Here is a 26,017-nt window from a genome sequence, read left to right as displayed (position 1 = left end):
GAGTAATGTCTAAGTAACCTAGTCTACGTAGTCGTCCATATGTTATATCATAAATAATATTATAGTAACATCAGCAACAATATCTAATGAATAAAGATAAATTTATAATAAATCATACTTGTTCCGACTTCTGAGGTGAATAAACAAAGAATTTGATTCATAGTTATTTTTATCATAAATTCTGACGTTGTACTTTAAGTTTTTTTTTTTTAAAAGAATTTTTGATTTGAATATACAACATGTACTACATGTTACATGTACATATTATTTCAATGGATTTTTTTTCAGATTTTGAAATTCAATAGTAAAACTAATATTGTATGTATACAAAGAATTAATGCAAATTACTTACGACAACGACATGAACGGGTAACAACTAGTTGCATCTTGCGGTAAAACTTTTTTCCAAATTGAAGCCCAGGATTTTATGGGGAACATAAGAATTGTAACCCAGATTTTTTTGGGGTATATACGAATTGCGACCCAGGTTTTTTGGGGGTACATACAAATGTATGCGGCCCAAATGTTATTAATTAAAATTTTTTTGAAATATAGCATAATATATTTTTAACTTCATTTTCCTTCCCATTTCCTACCCCAAAAAAATTAAAACACAAACAATAAAACAAAATAATGATCGAAATCCGTAAGCGATGAAACGTTCTCAGCGATATAAAAGCGACGACTAAGATGTATTTGGTATTTTGCTCGGTATTTTGGTTATCTATTTTGTAGTCAACAAGTTATCAGCTAAAATAGAAAATTATTTTGGCATTATGTTATAAATCTATATTATGACTGCTGATTGTCTTTATTATGGAATGTGGAACGATAATAATATTAGGATGCGGATAATATTCGGATATGATGCAAAAAACTCGGGCCGCAACTATAGTATGTAGCTACATGAACAGATTTTAGAATATAGCTTTTTAGCAATTTTAAGAAAGTTCATAACTAATTTGACTGAAGTAATAAATATATTATAATTAAAAACGTAGATTGGAACTATATAAGTAAATTATGTTTAAGGTATTATTAACATAAATGTTGGTGTGGTTTAAACGAAAATGTTAAATATTTTCAATTTAATAACAACAATGTTACCGCCAGTAAGACCAAACAAAAAACATGTAGTTAATTATATTGTTAAAAATGTTTAAATTAAAAAGTATTTGGTTTGGTGATTACACAACGAACACGGACGTTTATCACTTATGTATTGTTTTGTAAATTGAGAGCAATAACAAAATATTAAAATCATAGACCTTCTTGACTATATACAAATATAAGCAATTGTAATACCTCATTGACAATTTAAAAAGTAGCATACACATATGACTAGAAAAAAAAAAATGTTAAATTGGAACAATGCAACATGAACCGGTTGACGTGACTACCTTTTTAGCGGGTCAAGGAGCTGACGGACTAGGGCGAAAAAACGTTTGAACATTTTATTTATTAAATAGCACATGGCCTCGTCGTATTTAAACCTCCTACAATATTTAATATACATATTATATATGGCTGATTACTTCCTACCTTTCCAATATGAATTAAAAACATATTTATACAGTTATCGTTTTTAGCGGCCCAATAAAAAACCAATCGATAATAATGCATTTACATTAAAATGTCAAAACTAAATATGTTCAACATTTTATAAAGACTAATTACAGCATTTTCATCGTATATCGTCTACTATAGTAGTACTATAATAAGTCTGTTTACATGTAAACAAATAAAGAATCAAAAATCATTTTATACATTTTTTTCAAACAAATGTTATGAATTATATGACTGAAACAATTTCATAAATATTTTGAACATAGCTGCGAAGTGAATTTTATATGTGACTGATTTTAATAAAGTATATTCAACTAAGTGTTGAGATGGCTATGTTATTCAATAAACCAGCGTCCATATGTAAAAATTGATAAGTGTTTACTTATATCTTATAAGGAAACGACTAGTAAACCTAAATTCTCAAATAAATTAAATTTTAATATATTGCATAATTGTAACTATTATTATATTAGGCATATAATATATTAATATTATTTTGTTTGTGTTCTCATTAGGCCTTTTATCGTCATACAAATTTGAATTTTTATTTTTACTTATAATCTCTAAAAAAATATTTAAATATCAGTCAGTAAACTGTAGTTATTTTTCTTCTATTTCAGACTTATAATAATATTAATATTAAACTAAAAATAAAGAAGTCATTAAAAACTTAAAATAAGTTTATTTTAAGATATTGTATTTTAGAGGTGAATGAATAGGAGGTTTATTTATTTTAAATAGTTTGCATATTTTTTTTTGTTTTTAAGAAAGTTATCAACAAAATAATTTTTGTTTAAAAATAGAAAATTTATTTCAATTAAAATTAAAGAAGAATAAGCTAGAAATAATCTTCTAAAAAGAGGCTTAACTATTTTAAACTTTAAGCAGGTAATATAGTATAAATCAAAATATAAAAAATAGGTAGTAAATTATTTTTTAATTTTATATAATTATTTTTAAACAATTTTTTTATATTTTCTATTTATGAGCGTATGACATACATAATAAAGTACAGAACCAGACATTTTTATTCTATAGATAATAAATGGGAAATTTTAATGGATAATCTGAATAAAATTTCAAACATAATGCTACTTTTATGATTTTATTGAGTATTTTAAATAATAAATGAATTAAAAAAAAAATCCAAAATTTTGATAATATAGGTTTTTTCACATCGTCTAGTGACGACAAAATTATTAATTTATTGGTAATTTTAAAATATCGTTTACGTTTCTTTGAGTATTTAGCCTTTAGGTAAAAAGCATCTGAAAATAGTTCAAGGAATATAGGAAGTAAATATGAGCAATCGATGAAAAATTAGTTCAATCAAATGTAAGACACCTTGTAAAACAAATAGATAAATAAGATGAGTGTAAAAAAATATATGGGAGAGAAAGAGAAACCACCAATGTCGGTTAATTGGAGCCGGTCGTTTAGTTTTTCATAATACGGCCGCGTCCTCTCTTTTAAGTTGGTTAACAGGTCAAGGAGTAAGAGCGAACGGAACATTCAATATTTCGGGTTTCTCGGAGTATAGTAATGTATAGATAGATATGACAAAAGATCATATAATATCATCAATACAGCAATCAAGTTAAATATAAACAAATTATAAAAAAAAAACTATTAAGTTAGGTAAGACATTTTTTATTTATCATATTATCAGAAAATTAAATTAAACTCAATGAATCAAAAAATTAAAAAATTTTAATTTTGGATTAGTATACATACAGATATATTTAATTTCTACGTAAAAAATATAACTAAAACATTGATGCTTATACATTATTTTTAACAATCTTACTTAAGTTTAACCGCTTATTATAATAATCATAAAAAATTGATTATTATTTCGTTTTTACAAAAAATATGTGCCTAACCACTAATGTTATTTTATTATTTTAAAGCATTCTGGTGACCCTCGTATCACATGGCCCCACAAATTATACAAATGAAAAATGAGGTTATGGCCTTGTTACACTTTAAATCGTCAACTTATAGTATGTTCCACAATTATAATATTTCGAAGATGAGCCTACACGGTACAGATTTAAAAAGATGCACTTGTTTTAGTATTGTTTGCTCACATATCATGTCAAGGGCAACAAAGCCGCCTATAAGGACTTTCATGAACTAGTAAACAAAAATATTCATAATTCATAAGGATTAAAAATAGAAAAAAATAAAATCGCGTGTATTGTAAATCTTAATAAATAGGCAAACGAATCCAGGGCTATATTTATTTTGTATCCTTGGAAAAAATTTAACTACTTCATACTTTTTAACCCCTGTAATATTATATAACATTTAAACAGTAACCTTAGCAAGCCAAGTACAAACAAATATGGTTATGACTTATGATACAATTAGAATATAAAATAAATATTAAATTTAAATGCACTCCCGCATTATTAATATGGGATAAATATTATAAAATAGATTGAAGGATATTACAGTATTTTTTAAAATTATTTTTGATGTAAATGTTAATATTTAATACATTTCAATAATTTGGGACATCATTAAAGGTAATTGAATTTTTTGGCATCTTTGAAGTTGACATTAGTGCCAGAAATATTTCAATAGATTATATGAATACATATGAGTATGGCAAACGGAAGAAAGGTCCGACCTTCCGGAAATAGAGTTAAGCAAGATTCAAAAAAACCCTGAATCAGGTGTCCCTATTAAAAATTGTTCACATAAAAGTCCAAAAACAATTTATCATTTATCATAATTACAAGTATAATCATATTTAGTTATTAAAAGACACAGAGTTAACAAAAACAATTATGAAATACTTTTATAATATTTTGTAATTATAATGAAATATTATTTTCTTATTATTATTCAATATGAATTCAAAAAATCACACAATATCACATTCTAATGTATTTTACATAAATTAATTAAATTCAATCGAAATTATTCCAAAAAAATATGTAAAATAATTAGGTAGTTACTAATATGAATAACGGTTTACTAGATTGCCAACTATCTACTGTATAATATATAATACGTATACTAAATAACTAGCACTTATTTTTTCAACTCAACAATATTTGTGATAACTTATACAAGAGTATTATAATATACTGTGTAGTGTATATTGAATACATTTTACATTAGATTTACATGGATAGTAAGAAAAAATCAAAGTAGGTACAAGTAAGTTTATTAACTAACAGATAATTTTTATATTTTATCAAATCTAAAATAAAAATGTAGTACACAATAAATTAACAGCCATAATTACTTATAATATCATTTACCTGAATAGAGCAACAGAATAATTATCATTCAATGTTTGAATACTATGAAATTTCATGATTTATAAAAATATCGTAGAGAAACTTATGTAGATATGTATTATTACACTACAAGACTCACACTCGCACAACTGTATAAAATGAAACGAACTCTGATACTAAATACATGATATGTAAGAATGCATGTTAAGCAACCAACTACCTGCTGAGACTTAGTTCTTCACCTGATCCTCAAAAGCAAGTTATTCAATTTATATTTTTTTTGTACAAAAGATGAATTTATGTGTTAGTCTCAGAGTAGTCGGAACATTGCAATACTATAGGAGAATTGAAGCCATAAAAGAAAAATGATAATGAAAAAAAGCCCCTTACTTGTCTGATATTTTTTTCAAAAGAATAAGGGACAATGTTCCGACGTATCATATATAGTAATATCTGAATGTGTGGGTGTTGTGAGCAGATGACAAATCAGAGGTCTATAAGTAGGACAGATCCTTGTGCCACATGTACGGCGTGGTTTCAACACGAATGAAAAACGTACACAATAGTAATTTTTATCCAAAATGCAATAATTGTTTATTATGTATAGGTACATTTTCAACTTTATGATATTTTTATCAAATCATTCAACAATTTAAAAAAATTATACTCATTTTTTAAGTAAACTAAAATTTTGAAAAATAACAAATAAACTGTATTTCAAATGTATTTCAGATGGGTAATTTTGTTCTTTATATAAACAATTAATTTCATTAAGATTTGATAGACGTTTAAAAAATACATTGATTTGTATTTAATTTAATTAAGAATAATATATTATTTAACTATGTGAGAAATAGTATTTTCTTTAGTAAAAAGACATAATAATAGAAATTCATCATGTACCCCACTGATATAATAATGAAAATCCCCACTATTTTTTCGAACCCTATCGGACCAAATACTGCAAACCTGAATGTACGTATATATATATACTTATTTTCACAACGTTTAGAATTATTTAGGTGGGTTCAACCCCAAAAGGGTCGTTTGTCCCTTCTATACTTCAACAGTTCAGCCCTCGTCAATCTACACACCTAAAATTGAGTAAGAATTTTATGTGGGCTGCGATTTTGAAACACAATCACTCATCGTTAAACATACAACAATGTTTTGTTTGTCAACAATATAATAAAAATCCGTTGAGTACTATTCTTATTTTTTATTTATGTCAATAATTTTAAGATTCAAAAAGTATACAACATAGAAAAATATAGCGAGGAATTTTCAAAACAGTAAATATATAATAATTATTATTTTTGAATTTCCAGAAAGACAAGGATTTATTTTTAATAGTGTGAATCTTTGTTTATGATTGACCTATTAATATTTATGTCACCTGCCACGTCATGTACCTACATTAAATTTTTAATAATAAATTATCAAAAGGCATTATTATTATTATGTTAAATAATCAATTTAATATTTAATGAGTGAAAAACAAAAAACATTCATTCTTTTAATTCTAATTTTGGAACAACTAAAAAAAAATAAAACTGATTGTAGTAATATTAATTTATGTACTAACCTATTGAATACCTATTAATATATATTTGAAAATTATTTTCACTTTAGACACAACATGTTATTTAACAATCAAATTTTTTTGTATATACTAGAAGTTTTAGGTTTATTTGATCTGTATAATATTCTTTCATACAATATTCAATTAAGTATAAAAACTAGATTCTATTAATATATAATAATAATAAAACCAAAAATATACCTATTTGATTATGATATTCATCCAAACGATAAAAACATTTACTTTAAATTATGTTTATCTTAATGATATGATGTTCTTAGTATGTTTCTTGATTCAATATGATAATGTATGTTTCGAAAAATTTTAAATAACTATTATAGGCAAAAATAATTAAATTCAGCATTAGGATTGAACACCTTGTATATAAAACATAAGCATAGATTTTTCGTTAGTTAGCAACAGACCGGCCTTGTAGTAAGATGACATTGCTTGGGACGCACCGGTCGTCCTTGCTAGATATAATTCTTCCTGCAATAGCCCAACCTCTGCTTAACCAATTGGACAAAACTAAATTTAATTTAATTTTATAGAAAACGAATTTTTATTTGTAAAGTTTGAAATAACTCTTAAAATATTTATATGGTACCTACTATTGTTTGATCACGTCGATAAATTGTAGCCAATATAATGAAAACGAAACATTTGCAGTAAACAATTAAATAATATTAATTTCTATAAGTTATGACAAACAAGCTTCAGTGGCCTCCAGACAGACACTATTTAAATTTAACCTCATCATAACTAATCTTATTTGATATAACCAAACTAACAAATAAAATCCAATGTAAATATTAAATAATACATTGAAGCATAGATATTCAAACAAAATTTATATTTTTACTAAACTACTAATAATTAATTACAATTACAAATTAATTAAAGAATAAATATTTGCAGTTAAATCTATAAAGACAATTTTAATATAACATATTTTTAAAATATATTATAAAGGGTGTGTTATATCCGACCGTGACCTCGTTTCCGTAATAGTAATGAATTATTACATTTCTCTAACCACCCCGTGAGAATGAAACTTTCTATAAAGCACCACACCTTATATACGATAAAAAAAACTATTTCTAGCTAACAGCTGAAATGATACATAATGCACTTGTTTCGATAAAAAATAAAAATTCTAATCATAAAGATTTTAATTTGTAAATCATGCAAGTATAATGCATTAGTACAGATTTCAAAATATGTTTTATGGGATAGAAATATTCATGTATTTATTATTAATATTGTGAAATTTACAAACTTAAGCAATTTAGTCTTTAGCGTATCTCAAATGTTTCCTACAAATTATCTGTGTGGGAAGGGGTCGTATGGTATGACGTAAATTAGAGGCCAATATGTAACCTTGATAATGATTGCGATTCCGACCCAAGTTTATCATAGTAGTAAATAAGAGATGTTTCAATGTTATTACTTTTGTAATCTATGCATTTTTAAACGAACAAAAAAAGACAAAATACAACATAAATAATAAAAAAATAATTTTGTATTTTTGAAAATAATATGATTATTTAGACTTGAAAATTAATAATAAAATAACAAGTGAAAATTAAATATATATATATATATATTGCATTTATAATTTAATAATATAAAGGTTGTTATAAAACATTAATCCATTAAAATATATTTGAAACGATTTATGAATGAAAATATTGACTAAAAACAAAATATTATGATAAGGTACAATATTTATTTTGACATTTTAATAAGCGCGGTAAGACATTAGTCCAATATTTTCAATCGAATGGTCAATTTTAATTATAAAGTACGAAACGAGGTAACCAAATCAGTATTTCCCAATTCAAAAATATACTTTAAGTCAATAGACATTGAAGTCGTAAATAGAGTAAGAGGCACCAATTATAAATAAGAATTAGTCTCTGAATGAACTATATTGTGATAAATGTATTTTTCAAAATTCGTGTTCAATCACATTGTTTTCTAAAATCACTAAACGTGTAAAAACTACTTTAAAAAAGTTGATCGTTTTATAGATATTGGAGGAGACTCAAGGGCAACCTTGGCTATGACATTGTATCATTATAACTCTTGATTGTGTTTGTTGTATATTCGTACGTCAATTGTATAAATTAAAAATATATACATATTTTAATTACAGTGGTCAAAATTAGAGGGCCGTGCAAATGCATGTATATGATTAGTTTAAGTACTTATATATTATTATAAGAGTATTGAAGTCTAAAGCACTTAAAATATATATCAATAAAATGTACCTAATGTTTTAAACTAAAAATTAATAATAACTAAACTCACCTTGCTAGAGCCATCCTAAAACATGTATCAATGTTTATGTTCAATTTAACTTTTGAGTAATCCACTTTTGGCACAGCCACTTTACCTACTTATATAAAAAATCGAGAATATTGCACTATATTTTTTCACTTTTTAAGTTAAAATCAAAAACTTAACATTTGGCACTGTTACAAAAATTATAAATAAAAAATAAAAATTTTATTTGGGAATAATATAATAATTTAAACAAAGATAACCTATGCCCCGGCTATTCTAAAACGACACGTCGTTGGACAAAATCGCACAAGCCAACGGACACCACACCGGGCTGGAACGGAATGAAATCGACGAAGTGAATACCATCGAGAGGCACGAGGTTAGTGTTTTCAGAGGGGAACAGAATAAAGCAGTGCGTACAAGTACAATAATAATTTATAATGCGTACAATAATTGTAAGAAGTTATATAATTTTATAAAAATATAGTATTATAGGTTAATATAAATACATGTTTTTATGATTTGTACAGTTTAAAATTTAGTTTTCAAAACAAATGTACTACTTATGTACTTAAATAAAATATATAGAATTTAAATTTTAAATATACTATAATCCAAAATGTATTACCTATTTAGAAACTTTAAAAATGAAAAGTATAAGAAGAATTAGAAGATAATACCAACATGAATTTTTAAATTTAAAACTAAAAGTGTATCGGAGCAATAAATTGATAACTATTTGAAGTATTTTGGACGCCAATGTGTTTATCTTACCAGAAATACTAAATATACTTATATGATTAATTTAAAATAATCAAACATACTCGTACACAACAATTATTAATACAACCATAATATTATACCTATTTAAAATTAATTAATTAAAAATATCTTTTAAAATATATTAAATTATATTTTGTTTTAACCTTAAGAAAAATACTAAGTGATTGTCAAAATGCCAAAGCCAGTAATGTTAATAATCGCATAGTAAATAGCATTTTAATTTAAAATAATTTATTTTTATGTTGATTTGTGTACAATATTTTATAAAATGCATTAGTTTTGGAATGTGAAAATAAAGTTTGATTTTAAAATTTAAATGTAATGTTAAATTAATATAACAATTAAAATATTGTTTATTATTGCAAAATTCGTGCAATACCGATATAGATACCCTACTATAGTATTATATATTACATACTACTAAAAAAAAGCTTTAATTTTTCAGTTAAAATTTTATTCTATACTACATTATTTTGTAACTACAATTAAAGAGTAATTTTAAAAACCTTTTCTACTACAATTTATTTTTGTTTCTTATTGAATATAATTAATTTAATAATTTATACTTACTTGAAAGAAAAGTAGCATCAGAAACTATGCGATTATAATTATGTAATAACAGGCAAAACTAATGTGAAAAAATTTTAAAAAATTTGTGATGTAATATAGATTATACCTACATTTAAAATCCTATACGTACTACACCTATTTCTATGAAAATTTACTTTTAAATTAAAATTTAATTTTTAAAGATAAATTATAAATTCAAATATAAAATGTTTTTGCAGTAGAAACATAAATGGCGTTTCTTTTTTTTTAATAAATATACCTAATGCCTTTTACCACCATGCATTTTTTCTATAATAAATCCTAAAATATATTATGTAGATTTCTAATAAATAACTATTATTGATATGCAGCACAATAATATTTATGCAGTTAAAATTATATTTTATAGTTCATCCAAGAATATCATATGATTAAAACTTGATTAATATAACAGATAAAATTCAATTAAACGTAAATTAGTTTATTTTTTTTAAATAAATTGCATTAGGTCATGATATTTACTTTAATATTGCAAAGCGTTATCTTTCAATTTATTATTAAACATGAAACACTTAATTGATAATTAATAATAATATTGAACTAATAAAAATATAGGTCAGAGAAATTAAATCTTATGTCTATGCTAGAAATGAAATTCCATTACTACCTGTCACTTTAAATATGTATATATAATTTATACATATCCTCGTAAGGCAAATATTATATTAATTATATTATACAATAAACATAACATATTTAATACTGAAATCATTTTTTTAAGTTTAATTGATTATTACAATATTTTTTACAAAACAAATCATTAAACATTTATATAATATTTGTTAAAAAGTAATTTATGCTCTAAATTTTAAAACGCACAGTTTTAAAAGCAAGTTATTTTTAAAGATTTAATATACTTTTACATAATTTTCTTATTTTCAATCATTTCTGACTGCTTTATGAAAAACATTTAAGTTGGACACTTTATTGTCTCGGTAACCCGGCTACTAAACGAGGACGCTTTGCACAAATCATCGTATATTTAAACAATAATAATATATAGAATTCTAGGTTAGAACGGGCGGTGGCACAGATCACCGTCGACTGATTCCGGACCTGCTAATTTTAACGCTGCTACCAGCCATAATTTTAACCTCTTATACTATAATGTATCATCGACATATCACGTTTTAAATGAAGAAAATCAAAAAAATATGTAAATTTACAATTTACTTGGTATAACTTAGTATAACATCATAAAAAAAAAATTAGGTATATCTATTGAAGTATATTTTTTAATTTCTAAAATATTATTGTTCATATGAATAATTCAGAGTCATAAATAGATTAAATATCGACGGAGGGGTGTATCATAAATTTTAAGTAATAATCAAAACATTTAAAAATAGTATTATTTTTCTTTATTACGATGTGGTAACGTTAAATTATTATACTATAACCTATTTTTTTTTTCACTAGAAACTTGAAAAGTCTATAAGTGATAACATAATTACAGAGATAAACACAAACTACGTACGTGAAACGCGATTATTAATTTTTTCGAAGGTGACTGCCCCATTACTTATTATATACAATATTATAAATACAACTATAACTTTTAAATATAAAATATTAATAAGATGTGCGTCGATATCATGGACAACAAAATATATCGCCAAGAATAAATTATTGGGATATAATATTTTATTTTATACTTTAATACTAAAAAATTTTTATCTAAAACTTTCCAACAAATTATACTTTGTTATGGTAAGTACTTATCATACTAATAAGTATTACATAAATATTTTCAACGTTATTTTATCGGTCTGGCCCTGATATGATGTCAGAAACGTCAACTCCTTTACTGATACCACGGAGTCCTTGGCACGTCTGTACAACAGGCTCTTTATCATTTTTATTTTTAATGATTCGTAGTTAAGTTTTATGGCTTATAATAATAGCAAAAAGGCATAGCGAAGGATAATATTTTTGAAAACACGTCATGTTTAACATGATAAATTAATTACGTAGATATTTAATATCAATTAGCCACAAATACTACACAATAATAACACTCAATTATAGTTTTGACTATATAATACATATTATTCAATTTATACGTACATTACATTTTAAATACCTACTTGATTTTTTTTATTTCAAATGCCAAACCAATATTCAAGAAACAGAAAAAACTTAGTCTTATATTTGAGCACCCTGTGAAAGTACATCAGAATAAAAAAAAAATTCAAAAGAAAAACTTCAGACCCCTTTCACCTGTCTCTTTCTCCAAAAGAGATCGACACAATTTCACGAGTACTTATGTAACAACGGTTACGCGTGCTAATGTTAAATCAACTATAATACTACTCGAACCAGAAACAGCATTGTTTAGCAACAAAAAATTAGGTTAAATAAATAAATAAAGAACATTTTAATAACATCTGGTAATTTCAATAAATTTGTAAACTTTAAAATCAATTAAAAAGTTGATATATTAGTAAGATAGTTCTTTTAAATAAACTGTTAAGATGTACATTAAAATACTTTAGTAAGTTTACTATAAAAATACAATTTAAATAAAACATTATGACTTACGACATGATGGGGAGTTAAATGTCAAATCAAAATCTAGCAGTGTTCTGTAAAAAATAAAATACTTACATTAATTATTACGTTGAAATTGATATAGTTATATATATTTATAATATAATTGTAGATATATATATATGTTAACAAGTATATAAGTGTTTACATGTATATACAATAACATAAAAAAGTTTAAATCGTTAATTTTTTTTTTTTGGTTTTCCATTAAAAAAATGGGGCACATGTGGTCCAAATTATAATTTAGTAACTAGGTCAAGGTTTCTCGCAAACATAATATTTTATAGCTGCAAATGCAACATATGCGATACTACAATATGTTTGTTAAGTTTTAAGTACTACATATTTGTTATAGGTTCAAAATCGATAAAACTATTTTTTTCAGTTATAATATGATAGTTGTGATGATTTAGTATTATTTAGGTTGGAAAGCGTTTTAGTTGTATAATACAAAATATTTGCTAAAACCATTCGTACTTTTGTTAATGTTTAAGATGTATGGTTATATTGTTTTAAATCCTTAGAAAGTGGCCTAGAGAGATTTATTATGCTATAATAAACACAGATAACTAGAGAGACCTCCAAACTGAGGAAGAGTTAAACATATGAAGGTTGAAGGTGTTTCCTGCTGCTACGGGGACAAACACTTTCCAATATTATACATATTATAAACTTGTACCTATATACTCCATATACATTTATTTTCAAATAGATTATTCTCAGGGCTATATGTAGGAAGGCGACCAATATCCAAACTTAGACTTCAACTTACACTTCAAGATCAAATGCAATAAATAAAAATATACTAAATTTGTTCTGTATTTTAAATATCTAAATATCAAATAAATAGTTATGGATAATGAAATTGGAAACATATGTTTAAAATTAATGGACTTAATCATAAAGAGCATTTTTTTAATGTTTAATTAATTATACAATCTTTTTAATTATAATTTAATGGGATCTTATCATTAGAAAGCAATTATATTATATTTCCTTGGTTTCTAAATATTGAATTCTTCGAATATTTTTTAAATTTATGATATCAAACTTTAGGTACAATATAGGATTAATTGTAATTTTTAATATTATTTAACGTTCAAATTTAATTATTTCAAAAGAAAACAGTTAATAACCTAAAATTATGTTTTATATTTAAAATCATTCATAAAATTATTATTTAATTTTATATTTTAATTTTTTTTTAATAATACGAACAGAATTTAAAATAGATCCTATTTCAATAAACGAAGTACAATTTAATGTAATAAAACTTTTATTTTTATCATTTTAATAAAGTTTATCTAACGTGAAAAATAATTAAAACTGAATAATAATTGTGTTATATTATATTATATATATTACTAAATCAAATTTATTATTTGACGATTAAGTTATTAGTAATCCTAATATTGTTAGCTAAATTATTATTAGATGGCCTGTATAATATAATCGATAAGGTAAATTTTTCAAGGACTGGTAGTTACAAATCTATTAAAAATCAGGTATTTATTAGTTGTAGTTATTTTTTTGAAAAACATCTTAAATTATCGTAACTATTACTATTGAGTATTAAACAAATTTTAATACAAATTATTTATTGTCGTTTACAATTTACCCCTTCCTTCCGAATACAATATCTTATAAGATTTATAAAATGATTAAATAATATCATTTCTCCCTTAAAAATTTTGAAATATGTAAAGTATCGAAAGGTCAATAATATATAATTTTGAATGATTGCTTTCTAATGGAGAAATATATTGTACAACAATGATAGTTGGTGAGAGTTTCATACATATATTTTACAGAGAAATGTACCATAGTGTTACGATAATGACGCCAGAAATGAAGCTGCCTGTAGAAATCGGACGTTTTCTCGACTTTCCCATTCACCCGAACACTTTCAGGCCACTAAAAATATGGTGGGCGTATCGAAGAGCTTGTTAGTACAACAGATACACTTGCGTTATATATATACAAATACTACCTATATTTTACAAACATGATATGTAAGTCAATATTGAAAATAAAAACTATAGAACACTGCAGTTGTTATCAAGCATATACAACATAAAAAAAATGTTTATCTAGAAAGTCATAACATTTATTATAATGAAACACAATTGATACATCCATCATATTATGTAGTACTTATCATCAAAATATCGAGACATCCTACGTACCTTAGGTCAAATGTATATAATCATGAAAATATCAATGTTCTATAATAGTTTATAACGACTCGTAATCAATAGTACCTATATATACAGAAAAAACTCACTTAACATTCAGTGCATATAAATAGTTATAAAATATACATACGTACATATTATTATATGTACATTTAGGTATATAGTATATACATTATACGATGATATCATTTCATTTCATATAGTTATTAAATCAAGATAATTTTTAATATATTTAATCTGTATGACAAAAATGTGCATTTGATATTTTAATTGTTAAAAGATAAAACTAGTTATTATTTTATTAATAGGTAATTTATAGTTAATGTAGGTGTTACTATGCATATTGTGCAATGTGCATATAAAAATTACCTCTTATTAGAAGTGTTATACCAGAAATAATATTTCTGTATGAACCCAAAATGAAACGCATTTATCGTTTTAATGTAAATGACAAGGTAAATAAATTTAAATAGGGAACGATAAAAATTATGGCAATTTAAAAGGAAGTGTGTTTACTAAAGATAGACACAGAATTGAGCACGGCAATGTAATATGAAAATCATGTTCTGCTCAAATAATGCGCGAACAGCTATTTATTTTCGTCTATTGTTGCGATTTTGTTTGGCGTTGATGGAGGCGGAAGTTTAACTACATTATTCTAACCTAGATGCTGGGTAACGTGTGCGCCAGAACTCTCTCTAGTGTGTACCTATCCATCGGGCGTCGGCGGTGGCGGTTTGGTGTACTCACTGCCGGGTATTTCGTAACATCTGCCCTGGTCGCCTTTCTTTTAATTTTCGAAAGCTGCGTCAACGGGCTCGGCTTTCACAAAATCAAAGACAAAAAACATAAAGCCTTTCCCTCCCCAAAGCTTATAATCAGAATAGAATGTATACATAACGGAATATTCGGACTTTGGTCACGTTGATTAACAAATTATTTACATTTTCAAGAAAGTTACAATGATTAAACACCATGTTGGAGAAAGTACAGAACTAAAACTAAATACTTAAAGATATTTAAAGTATCAACTAGATCAACAAATAATTTTATTGCAAATTGCGATGTTTAATCTTAAATGTTTATTTTTAAATGATTATACGTAAACGTATTTATATTTCAAAAGACTAATCATTTATCCTTAAAGTAAATTGTTTAAACTATTTTAGACTCTAAAATTTAGAGTAATATAATATTATAATTTATAAAATACAGTATACACGGTTTTGATATGATATTCATAAGTAATAAAAAAAGCAGTCAACAGCAACTACATATTGCTTAACATAAAAATATAAACAAACTTTTTTTATTTATTACCAATACCACAGAAATAATTTTTAAGGTGATTTAAATGCAAATATATTTAAAAACTATATAGATAATAATTAATTTTTACAATTATATCCTCCTTACCAGGTGTAAAATTTAAAACTAAACTAACAATAGATTCCTATAAAACATAAATTTACAATAATAGTCAACTAACAAACTAATAAAATATTGTACAATATTAAACATAATATCATAAACCGTATACTATGAGAAGTAGGCACCCATATTTATTATTAAACATTTGGTTCGATAATATACGAGTACAATAGGAGTTATAATGTCAGAGAGAGGAAAAAAATAATTTATAATAATTATAGTTTTTTTTTTTTTACTCACGAAAGTAAATGTGGCGAAATTAGTTGGCAATATACCAAGAAAACATGTCCAGCAAAAATATTTTCAATACCTACTAATTTACAAACAGATACGTACATCAAAACTGTTAATTTCTGTTATATAGTTGTTATTTTTTATTTGACAGATGAATCAAACTTAGGTCTTAAAACCTAACCACAATGAAAAGATAAAAAAATCATTAAATTTGACCATATTATTATTTTTTCCACAATTATAATTTTAAATTTCCTATGTTCGTTGGAATATATACGTATTTATGTTGAAGGTACTTTTGAATACAATGCAAAGCATTTTTATCAATTATTTTCTGTTCATAGTTATACAAATAATCCATATGTTCTAGTACTTTGTCTACTTCAAGACAAACAAAAAGATGCTTATATATTACATTAAAATCAATTATCCTTTATTGCTCTGATCATGGCATACAATTTAAACCAATACAAGTTATTGTCGATTTTAAAGAAAGACTTTAAGAAGGAATTAACTATATACATGGACTGATATAGAAATTATAGGATGTAGATTTCATTATGCGTAATCATGGTGGCGAAAAATTCAGACAGTAGGATTAAGTAAAGAATATAAAGATGACTTCTTAAAAAGATAAACGACAAGGAAATATATTTAAAATGTAATTTTTAAATTCAGAAGAATTAGGTAACTATTTTGCAATAAATGTTAGAAGTGAAATGCCATAGAACAATAAATTAACAACATTTTCCGATTATATTTTTGAAACATATTTGTGACGATGCTATTTTCTTTCCGCATATACAGACGTTATATACTCTAAATTAATAACTCGAACTACAAACTAAGTTAAATCTTTTCATTCGAATTTCAAAAATTATTTCTATATGTCACATCCAATTCAAATTTTTGAATGTTTTGTTGAAAGTTTAATCAGAAGTTTATATTAAAATTACTAGAAGCGTGGGAACATTAGAGATTAATAATTATTTAACTAATTTTATGAACCTTGTTTTATATTAAATTTGTGGAATCTGTAAGGCATTATTTAAAAATAATAATTGTTTTTTTTATGTATTAAAAATAAAATAATAAGTTAACAAATGTTATATATACATTTATTTTTTTGTTTTATATTTATATTTTATGATCCAATCTACGGGCAGTAAAAGGTAAAACAATATTTTATACATAAAAGTTAAATAAAGTGTGGCCCAATTTACCAACCACCCAAAAATAAGGCTTGATTATAGATTTTTTAATCAAACTATTAAGCATTTAAATTAAAAAACACTAATTCAATATATTTTACCTGTATAAAATCTATTTATACTTTATAACAGTAGGTAATAGGTGTAGCATACAAATAAAAATATGCATGAAATAGAAAACTATTGCCACGTGTTTCATTCTCGCCACGTGTTATAATGAAGTCCTTGTAAAGTTCGATCGTCTTTATTGTTAGCCTCATATATAACGTTTATAAGTCTTTCTTAGTGTGCATTAGACCAAACCAAAGCCATTTCAACGCCGTTAGCTGATGGGAAAAAGACATCCAAAATCACTTTCACTCTTATGTGTTCATCTCTTTCATTCCCTCTCTCCTTCAACTCTGTCATTATACGTTATCCACACCAATACATAAGATTCTTCACACCATTTATTTGAGCTCTGATTAAAGAAATTACAGCCTCCTTGCTTTTAACGCAATCAACCGATTTCTAGTATACGATTATATTATACTACCCAAAGGATTGCAATCACATAATATCTTATGATTGCCTGTATTATATTCTAATGCCAACAACAGCAATGTCAAAAAATTATTATAATAGTAATAATATTAAAATTAGTAACTAATATTATTTTTATAAGTAAATATTATGAATATAAAACGAGATTATTTTAACTAATTTAAATTCGATATTTTATAAAATCTTTGAAAATGCAACAAGCATTTAACAGTATTTATATACATTAAATTATAATTACAGTACATTAATTATTAGGTTTACAATCTAAACTACATTTTGACAAAACTATAAAAAATTTACTTCCTATAAAAATTCTGAAAATATTCTAATCGTTTACAATATATTATAGTTAAAAAAGTAATAGGTATACTTTTCATCAAATACAAATAGAAAACAAAGCTTATAATTTTAATTTATCACTCAATAGAATAAAATTAAAATTATAATAAAATAAAAGACTAATACAAAATAATCAACATAAATGTATAACTTTCACAATACAAAAATAGGTATATTATTTTATATTATCAGTATAGACTATAGATTCATGAGTTGGTAAGATATAATTTGAAATACTTATAATACTCCTACCGCTGTAAAAGAAATTTGAAAAGAATAATTATAAAAAAAAAAACCGAGAAGTTTATATGTTGTACACAGAATGTTTATTATATACCTCGTTATTGAGAAAGTCACTAACATGGATATATTAAACATGAATTCAAAGATAAATTATTATATTATACAATGAAATACGATTCTTAGCGAAACGTTTAAATTCTATATTTCTAAAGATATTTTATAAGTTTTTTTTATTACTATTAGTAATGGCTAACAACAAATAAAGTATAGATATAAATATATTATTCAAATAAGCTGAACTATGATTTTTGCCAAAAATAAAATAATTAGTAATCATTATTTATTATAATACTATTTCATATAATATTACTAGCTGTTACATATAAGTCAATACAGACTAATCGTACAAAGATGTAAATAGGTTCGTGGTAATAGCTGTTAACATTTATCCACTTTTAAAATTCCATTATGTAAAGTAAATAATACAATATGTTATTAAAAACAATTCCAAACTACTAGATGAATAATATTTTTTGAATTACAACAAAATTACTAAAATTGTTATTACCTGAACATTAAAAAATATAAAATTTCGAAATCGTCCAAAATTAAAACTTTGAATACTATCAACAAAATTAACGTGACATTACACTAAACTTTTTTTTTTTAATTTCAAAAGAAAAAACTTATCTTGTATTAAATTTTGAAAACTTTAGAAAAAAATATAAACAATTTTATAAATTTTAAATAAAAATATGATTCGAATATTTTTGTGATATTTTATCATATATTGAAAGTCAAATAAAGTAGATACAAATAGCAAACAGAGAGCCAAATAATTTTGAAGGTCACATAATGTTTAGCATGCATATTTGGTGTACATTGCAAGTCTTTACATAGTTATTAGTTATTCGTTTCTGAATTATAACATTTCGATGTTAATAAAAATTGGTTAAAGTTAATTATTATTTTGACTAATGGATTTTAAGTATTTTATTTCCCAAAAGTATCAACTAGATCTAAATTGCTACCAAAAACCATCTTCAAAGTTAATGATCGAAAAATTATTACTACTATAAAGCGCAAACACATACGTTGAACAAAAAAAAAAACCATGTTGTATATCATTGTAAAACCAATACAATCAATCAACCGCCAATCTACACAGAATTAAAAACAAATTTCAGAAAAAAAAATAAATTAATACATAGGTATGTTGCATTTTTATCAAACATTTTAATAAAATATGGATTATAATAATATGCAACCGTAAACACCTTAATCATTTGCCGTATGTGTATTGCAACGTGACCCAGAAATAAAATATCTGTTAAAGTTATAAATTTGTTACTTTGCCAGATATGTTAAGAAAAAAAATGATTAAGTTGATCAAATAGAATAATAGTAAATAATTTAATTAATTAAATTTCAATCAAAAGTAGAAAATATATAGTTTTTAAACATTCACAAATTTATATTATTTAAATGATCCACTTTAAATAAATCAGCTATACCAGTAGTTTAAAGTTTGTAGTTATAAATATGATAATATAAAAGCAAATAATTACTTTAAACATTTAAGTGCATGCTGATATTTATATAAAGGAGAACTAAAGTTTAGTTACATAATTAAAATCGAATATGATTATTAATTATTCATCATTTATATGTATAATTAATCACCAATATAATTAAACTAAAAAAAGAAACAACAGTACAATTTATCATTCCTCACTAAACCACCAAAAAAAATCTAAAGCAAAATTAGTTAATATTAATTTTTGATCATAAGCCAGTATTTAGGTTAAAGTTAAATAATATACCTATAGACTCTCTAATTCTGTCTCCGTATTGAACTATTATACAATTATTTAAAAAAAAAAACATTATAATTTATAATAAACAATTTCACACAAGTTTCTAAATATTTTAATTTTGAAAGTAGCTTATTACATAATATTATTTATAAAACACCTAAAAATTAAAATATTATAAACAATGAGCACAAAAATGTTCAAACATTTTATAAAATTATCGTGAAATGGAATAAATAATATATAATATATTAATATATATATATATATATACTATAAAACTAATAGTATTCTAATAGAAAAATAGAACATGGTAAGATAGATAGATAAGACATGGCGACTTGTGGGAAGGGACGTTTATCGACACTACTTTCAAAAAATCTTAACTTAAAACACTTATCTTAAAAAAATATGAAAATGTATTTTTAATATCTTCATGCTATTGGAAAGAACTATAAAATTATTATTTACGCTGAAAAAAAAAACTAAAATTTTTAAATGTCAATAAATAGCTTAAAATTAATCTAAATATTTTAAAGCTTCATTAAGTACAAAATATTAACATTTAAATAATAATGAAATTTTTTAAGTTTCTAAAAAATTAATTTTTAAATAATATCTTAAAAAATGTTACGAAAATTGTTTGAGAAGAAATAAATACTTTAATACCTACTTAGTATTTTACATTTGAATATCTTACTAATAAAGATATAAAGTTTCTTCATAAAAAATAAAAATTGGGATGCTAATTTTTTTTTTAATTTTCATTAAATTTTCAAGCTTTAGGTATAAAATTTAAAAAAATATATAAACTTGTAACTACAAAATTATTTATTTATTTTGTATAATATTTATAAATTTGAACATTAAACACTTTAAAAAAACCGGTATCTGTATTTTTGATATTATATAACTTATTAGGAACCATAAATTATTTTTTCAATATTTTTCCTCACAAACAAAAATGTTTTATTGTTAAATAAAATTAAAAATACAAAATCAAATACCTACAAAAAGAGCAGAATAATTTTAAAATCAACTCATAATTTTTGTCATTTTATAAATTCTGTTTGATGAATGTATTTATTTTACAATGTGTGGTATTAGGTAGTTAATAATCCTCTTTGAGAGTTAAAAGTAAAAATGACCAATTTTCTGTGTAATTTTTTGGGTAACAGAACAATAAATTTACAACGACAAAAAAACATATAAATCCTATATATATATATAACTAATTTAAATGCATAAATTGAAGAATTAATTAATTTATGTCAAATAAAAACGAGTTTACATCTCAAAATACTACAGAAAATTTGTTTATGCTAATAAAAGATAAACAGAATCAAAGAAACCTGTAATAGCTTATAAATTGTTTAGTTGGATTAAATCATAGTACATAATAAAGTAATCATAAAATAAATTTTAAGATATTCAATTTTTCTATTAAGAAATATAGGAAAATTTTTTATAAATATCTATAAAACATAATTTATATAAAAGTATTATTAAAAATGAAGCTACAAAAGTGTTCAATAATTTAACCTAACAACAATAAAATATATTATATCCTTCTCATCAAAGGCCACCATTACCATCACACACGACGGATGATTTAGAACGTCTGAAGCCTTCTTTTATAGCAGCTGCTCTGACCCGTACGACCTCGGCACATTATTAGGGTCCAGTCATACACAACGGCCGTCTACTCTTTGTTGTCTTAAGGACGAACAAAATAAAAAAACCTATATAGACAGTTTTATTACTTAAAATTTATTTAAACGTCTACCGAAATAATGGTTATGTTTAAAGACAGCTGCAAACAAAAACAAATTTAACCGCGCGTTTTCTCCAATTATTTTTCGAAAGTTAAAGAAAAATTAATCATCCTGTAAAAATGAATTTTAAAATATTTAATAACACCAGGAAATATATCATAGCTAACATCAACCTGATTTGTCAACTTTTATTCTATAGATATATATTGTTTACGAAAGAAAAAAATCATAAAAATAATTGATATTAGTCTTAGTTACGAAGAAATAAGGAAAAGTACGCTTTTATCAGCTCTATATAAAAATTTAATAAAATAAAATTACTGTTGCATAATTGTTAAATAAAAAAAAAATTTTTTTTAATTAATATTTAATACCCATTCTTACATACTTCCGTTAATGGCTTAGTGCTATAAGTTTTATTTATTTGCAAAAAAACAATGATATTTATGGGGCACAATAGATGCAGACAAAGTAAAAGGGCTGTGGGTGTCTCGACAGAAAGACGGACCTAGTTAACACCGGTTTCGAGAACGAGGTCATCATTGACTTATGGTATAGAGCACCTGGCCGACCCGACACAAATACTCTAAACGGGGCACCATTATTCTACATTTTCCATCAGACTAAACAGTGTAATTTACGATTATTCAAATCATTGTGTCTTACTTGTGTACTGTATTGCTCAATTTCAGGTTAGATCGATATCGTTAAAAATATATATAGGTACTGCGTTACTGCAGTATAAATAAACCCCAAAAAACGAAAAAAAATTAAGGAAGTTTTATAAGGTTACGATATATATTGTATACAGTTTTAAATAATTCATTAAATAAAAAAAAAAAAAACTATAAAAATGTAAAAGAACAACATTTATAATTTAATAATATGCACAAAATATAATATTATGAACTAATTAATAAATTTACTAATGAAATGGCGTTCAAACAAATAAAAAATAAGTATAAAAAATTAAATTTGTAGTTAAATTTTTTTCTTAAACTTACTGAAAAAAGTATTTAATTTTAATGCAATTATAAACTGTTTATTTATACATAGTACCATGTCCATATAGACATATTAATGTGTCTGTGATAATATAAATCATGATAATTAATATTATATGCAAAAATAATATGAAATGATAAGGAATAATACTACATTGACATACATTATTGATATCTTCAGAAATCATTTTAATATGTCATACTACTCATACTCTTATACATTACACATTACTCATATATTTATATTTTTTATACACAAACATATTAAACAAATACACATAATATGTTTATTTGAGTCAGCAAGAGGTTAACTGTTTGATAAGAGGGCAAATAAATGCGACATGTAAAATACTTTCTAAGAGAAATGCGGTCAACGCGAGTATTGGTGAGTAGGGAGGTCGCGCGTTGTGCAAAAGACTGGGGTACGATTCGTTCCAAATTTCACGCGCCTGTCGCTTTACCGTCATTTCGGTCAAGCCCCTACAATTCGATTTATTGCCATCTCTCTCTTCTTAGTTACATAACGTATGCAGGTTTTATTATTTAGAGAAATCTTTAGAAGGTAGTAAATTGTATTATTTTTACCTTTATATATTAAAAAAAAAAAAATGCAAACAAATATAATATAACTAAATAATACTATTATAGAAAAATAATATGACATACAAACGTAAGCATATAATACTAATATATAACCGAATGTACCTAAATTATAAATAGGTGTTATGGACGTTTTAATTACATAAAAAATATATTTAAAATACAAATATTACAGTATACGTTCGTCCTACTTACTTAATTTTTATTAATATAGAAATTGTATAACACTAGTACAACTATACTCATATCTATATTATACTATCTTAATTGAAATTTATATTTAAACTAATGGTAATATTTATAATAAGTCAAAATAGATAAACCAAACGAAGCCAAACGTGTAATATAATTAAATATTTATTAAGTTGATAAAACCTTATAATTTATATCATAAAATCATAACATCAAAATACGTTTGAATGATTCACATGAGTGAACGCTGCCTAACATAATGACCGTTATTTGATCTTCTAAAGTTTCATTACGCACGTCCTCCTTGTAACAATGTACCACACACCCATAAATCCGTGACATTATTTTTATCAAATATGTATGCACTGTGTTGGAGGTCCCTAGATCATTCTCATGCTAATACAACAGATTTAGTTCCAACCATGAACAAATAGTTTAAGTTATGTTTACCAAAGCATGATAGGGAGAATATACTCAATATATACTCATGTACTATTAAATTAAACTAGATAGATAAAAAAACACGAACATTTGTAGGAAAAATAAGACATTTACTTTTAAAGAAATTTACAATTAAAATTTAGAAAATTAATTAATTTTACATTAAATAAAAAATGGCCTATTAATATTCAAAGTGTTAAAAAATATCAAAAATTTAAAAAAAAAATTACATCTATATAAGTCTTTAAATACCTAGTTATTTTTCCAGGAACACTGAATCGATCGAAATTTTAAAAAGGACAGAAATGTAATTGAAAGAGATAATTTTAGAAAATGCTTAAATAATTCGATTTATATTTTTAATGAAATTTTAAATCTTAACATACTTTTTTTATTTTTAATATGTCATGTTATTTGATAAAAGAAAACTAAATTTTTATAGTTCAAACAAGGCTCATATCGTATAGTACATTTTTAATGTGATTATCATAAATATCAAGTTTAAATTAAAAATACAACAGCTAGTTATATTATTATACTAAAGTTATAGAGTATAAATCTTAATGTATTTATTTTATACAACAAAATAATATTAAAAAAACAGTATCATAAAATTAAGAACTGTTAAAAGTTAATAATATATTTATATTATTATTATTCTTAATGTTTATTTATTGTAATTATTTTCGATATAACACAATTAAAATCAGAAGTATTCATTAAAGTTTTTAAGTAAGGGTAAATAAACTTTTCTTTTACTAAATAAATGTAGAGATAATAAAAAAAAGTAATTAAATTTATGATAATAACTAACACTATTACATGTAACGCATAAAAACTACTTATGCAATTGAATTAAGTAAATTTATTTTTTAAAACGATAAAAAATTGTCATTAATCATTCCTTTAAATTTAAATAATAATAATAATGGATACGACAAAAAAAATATATTGTCATATATATTTTGTAGGTCCACTGTTCTCCCGGTTCTAAGTTAACTTTCAATAAAAACCTCACACAAATAATAAAAATCCATCAGGTATAATAACTAATAAGTTATACGCGTGTGAATAGAAATCATATATTTAAAGTATAAATTGCTTATATTAGAAAGAGAACATAGATCCGTGTGCAAAATCAAAATATAGACAAGAATTTCAAAAACATTAATATTATAATTCATAAAATCTTGTGTTACGAAATTACAAAGGCCCAGAACTCAAAAAGCCGTTATATATAAATATAACTTCAATTATTTAACAATATTGTAATTAAAACGATAAAATATTTTTAAAATGTCGGCAAATCAGTAATAACTCTACTGTACAATATATGCGAGTATAATACCTCATTATTGAATA

At 24.0% G+C, this 26,017-nt stretch overlaps 1 protein-coding gene across 4 annotated transcripts in view; it reads right to left on the bottom strand.

The window, feature by feature from the left end:
- Positions 1-26,017, bottom strand: part of LOC112598014 (protein roadkill) — a 46,243-nt gene that overhangs the window by 11,770 nt on the left and 8,456 nt on the right. For 2 of the 4 annotated variants that reach the window (XM_025344313.1, XM_025344315.1), the window contains exon 1: positions 8,716-8,874. The exons of 1 other annotated variant lie outside the window; for it this stretch is intronic. In XM_025344313.1, the coding sequence (XP_025200098.1) occupies positions 8,716-8,729 (14 nt within the window). In that variant the 5' untranslated portion in view covers positions 8,730-8,874. Of the gene's footprint in view, positions 1-8,715; positions 8,875-12,624; positions 12,669-26,017 lie in introns of those variants that run through there. One more of the 4 variants, XM_025344314.1, reaches the window with a different exon arrangement.

The sequence above is a fragment of the Melanaphis sacchari genome, unplaced genomic scaffold (genome assembly GCF_002803265.2).
Source record: "Melanaphis sacchari strain LSU unplaced genomic scaffold, SCAv2.0 Contig44_pilon_pilon, whole genome shotgun sequence".
NCBI classification, from domain to species: Eukaryota; Metazoa; Arthropoda; class Insecta; order Hemiptera; family Aphididae; genus Melanaphis; species Melanaphis sacchari.
Note: the sequence above shows the minus strand (reverse complement) of the source record. Positions and strands in the feature narration are given on the sequence as shown.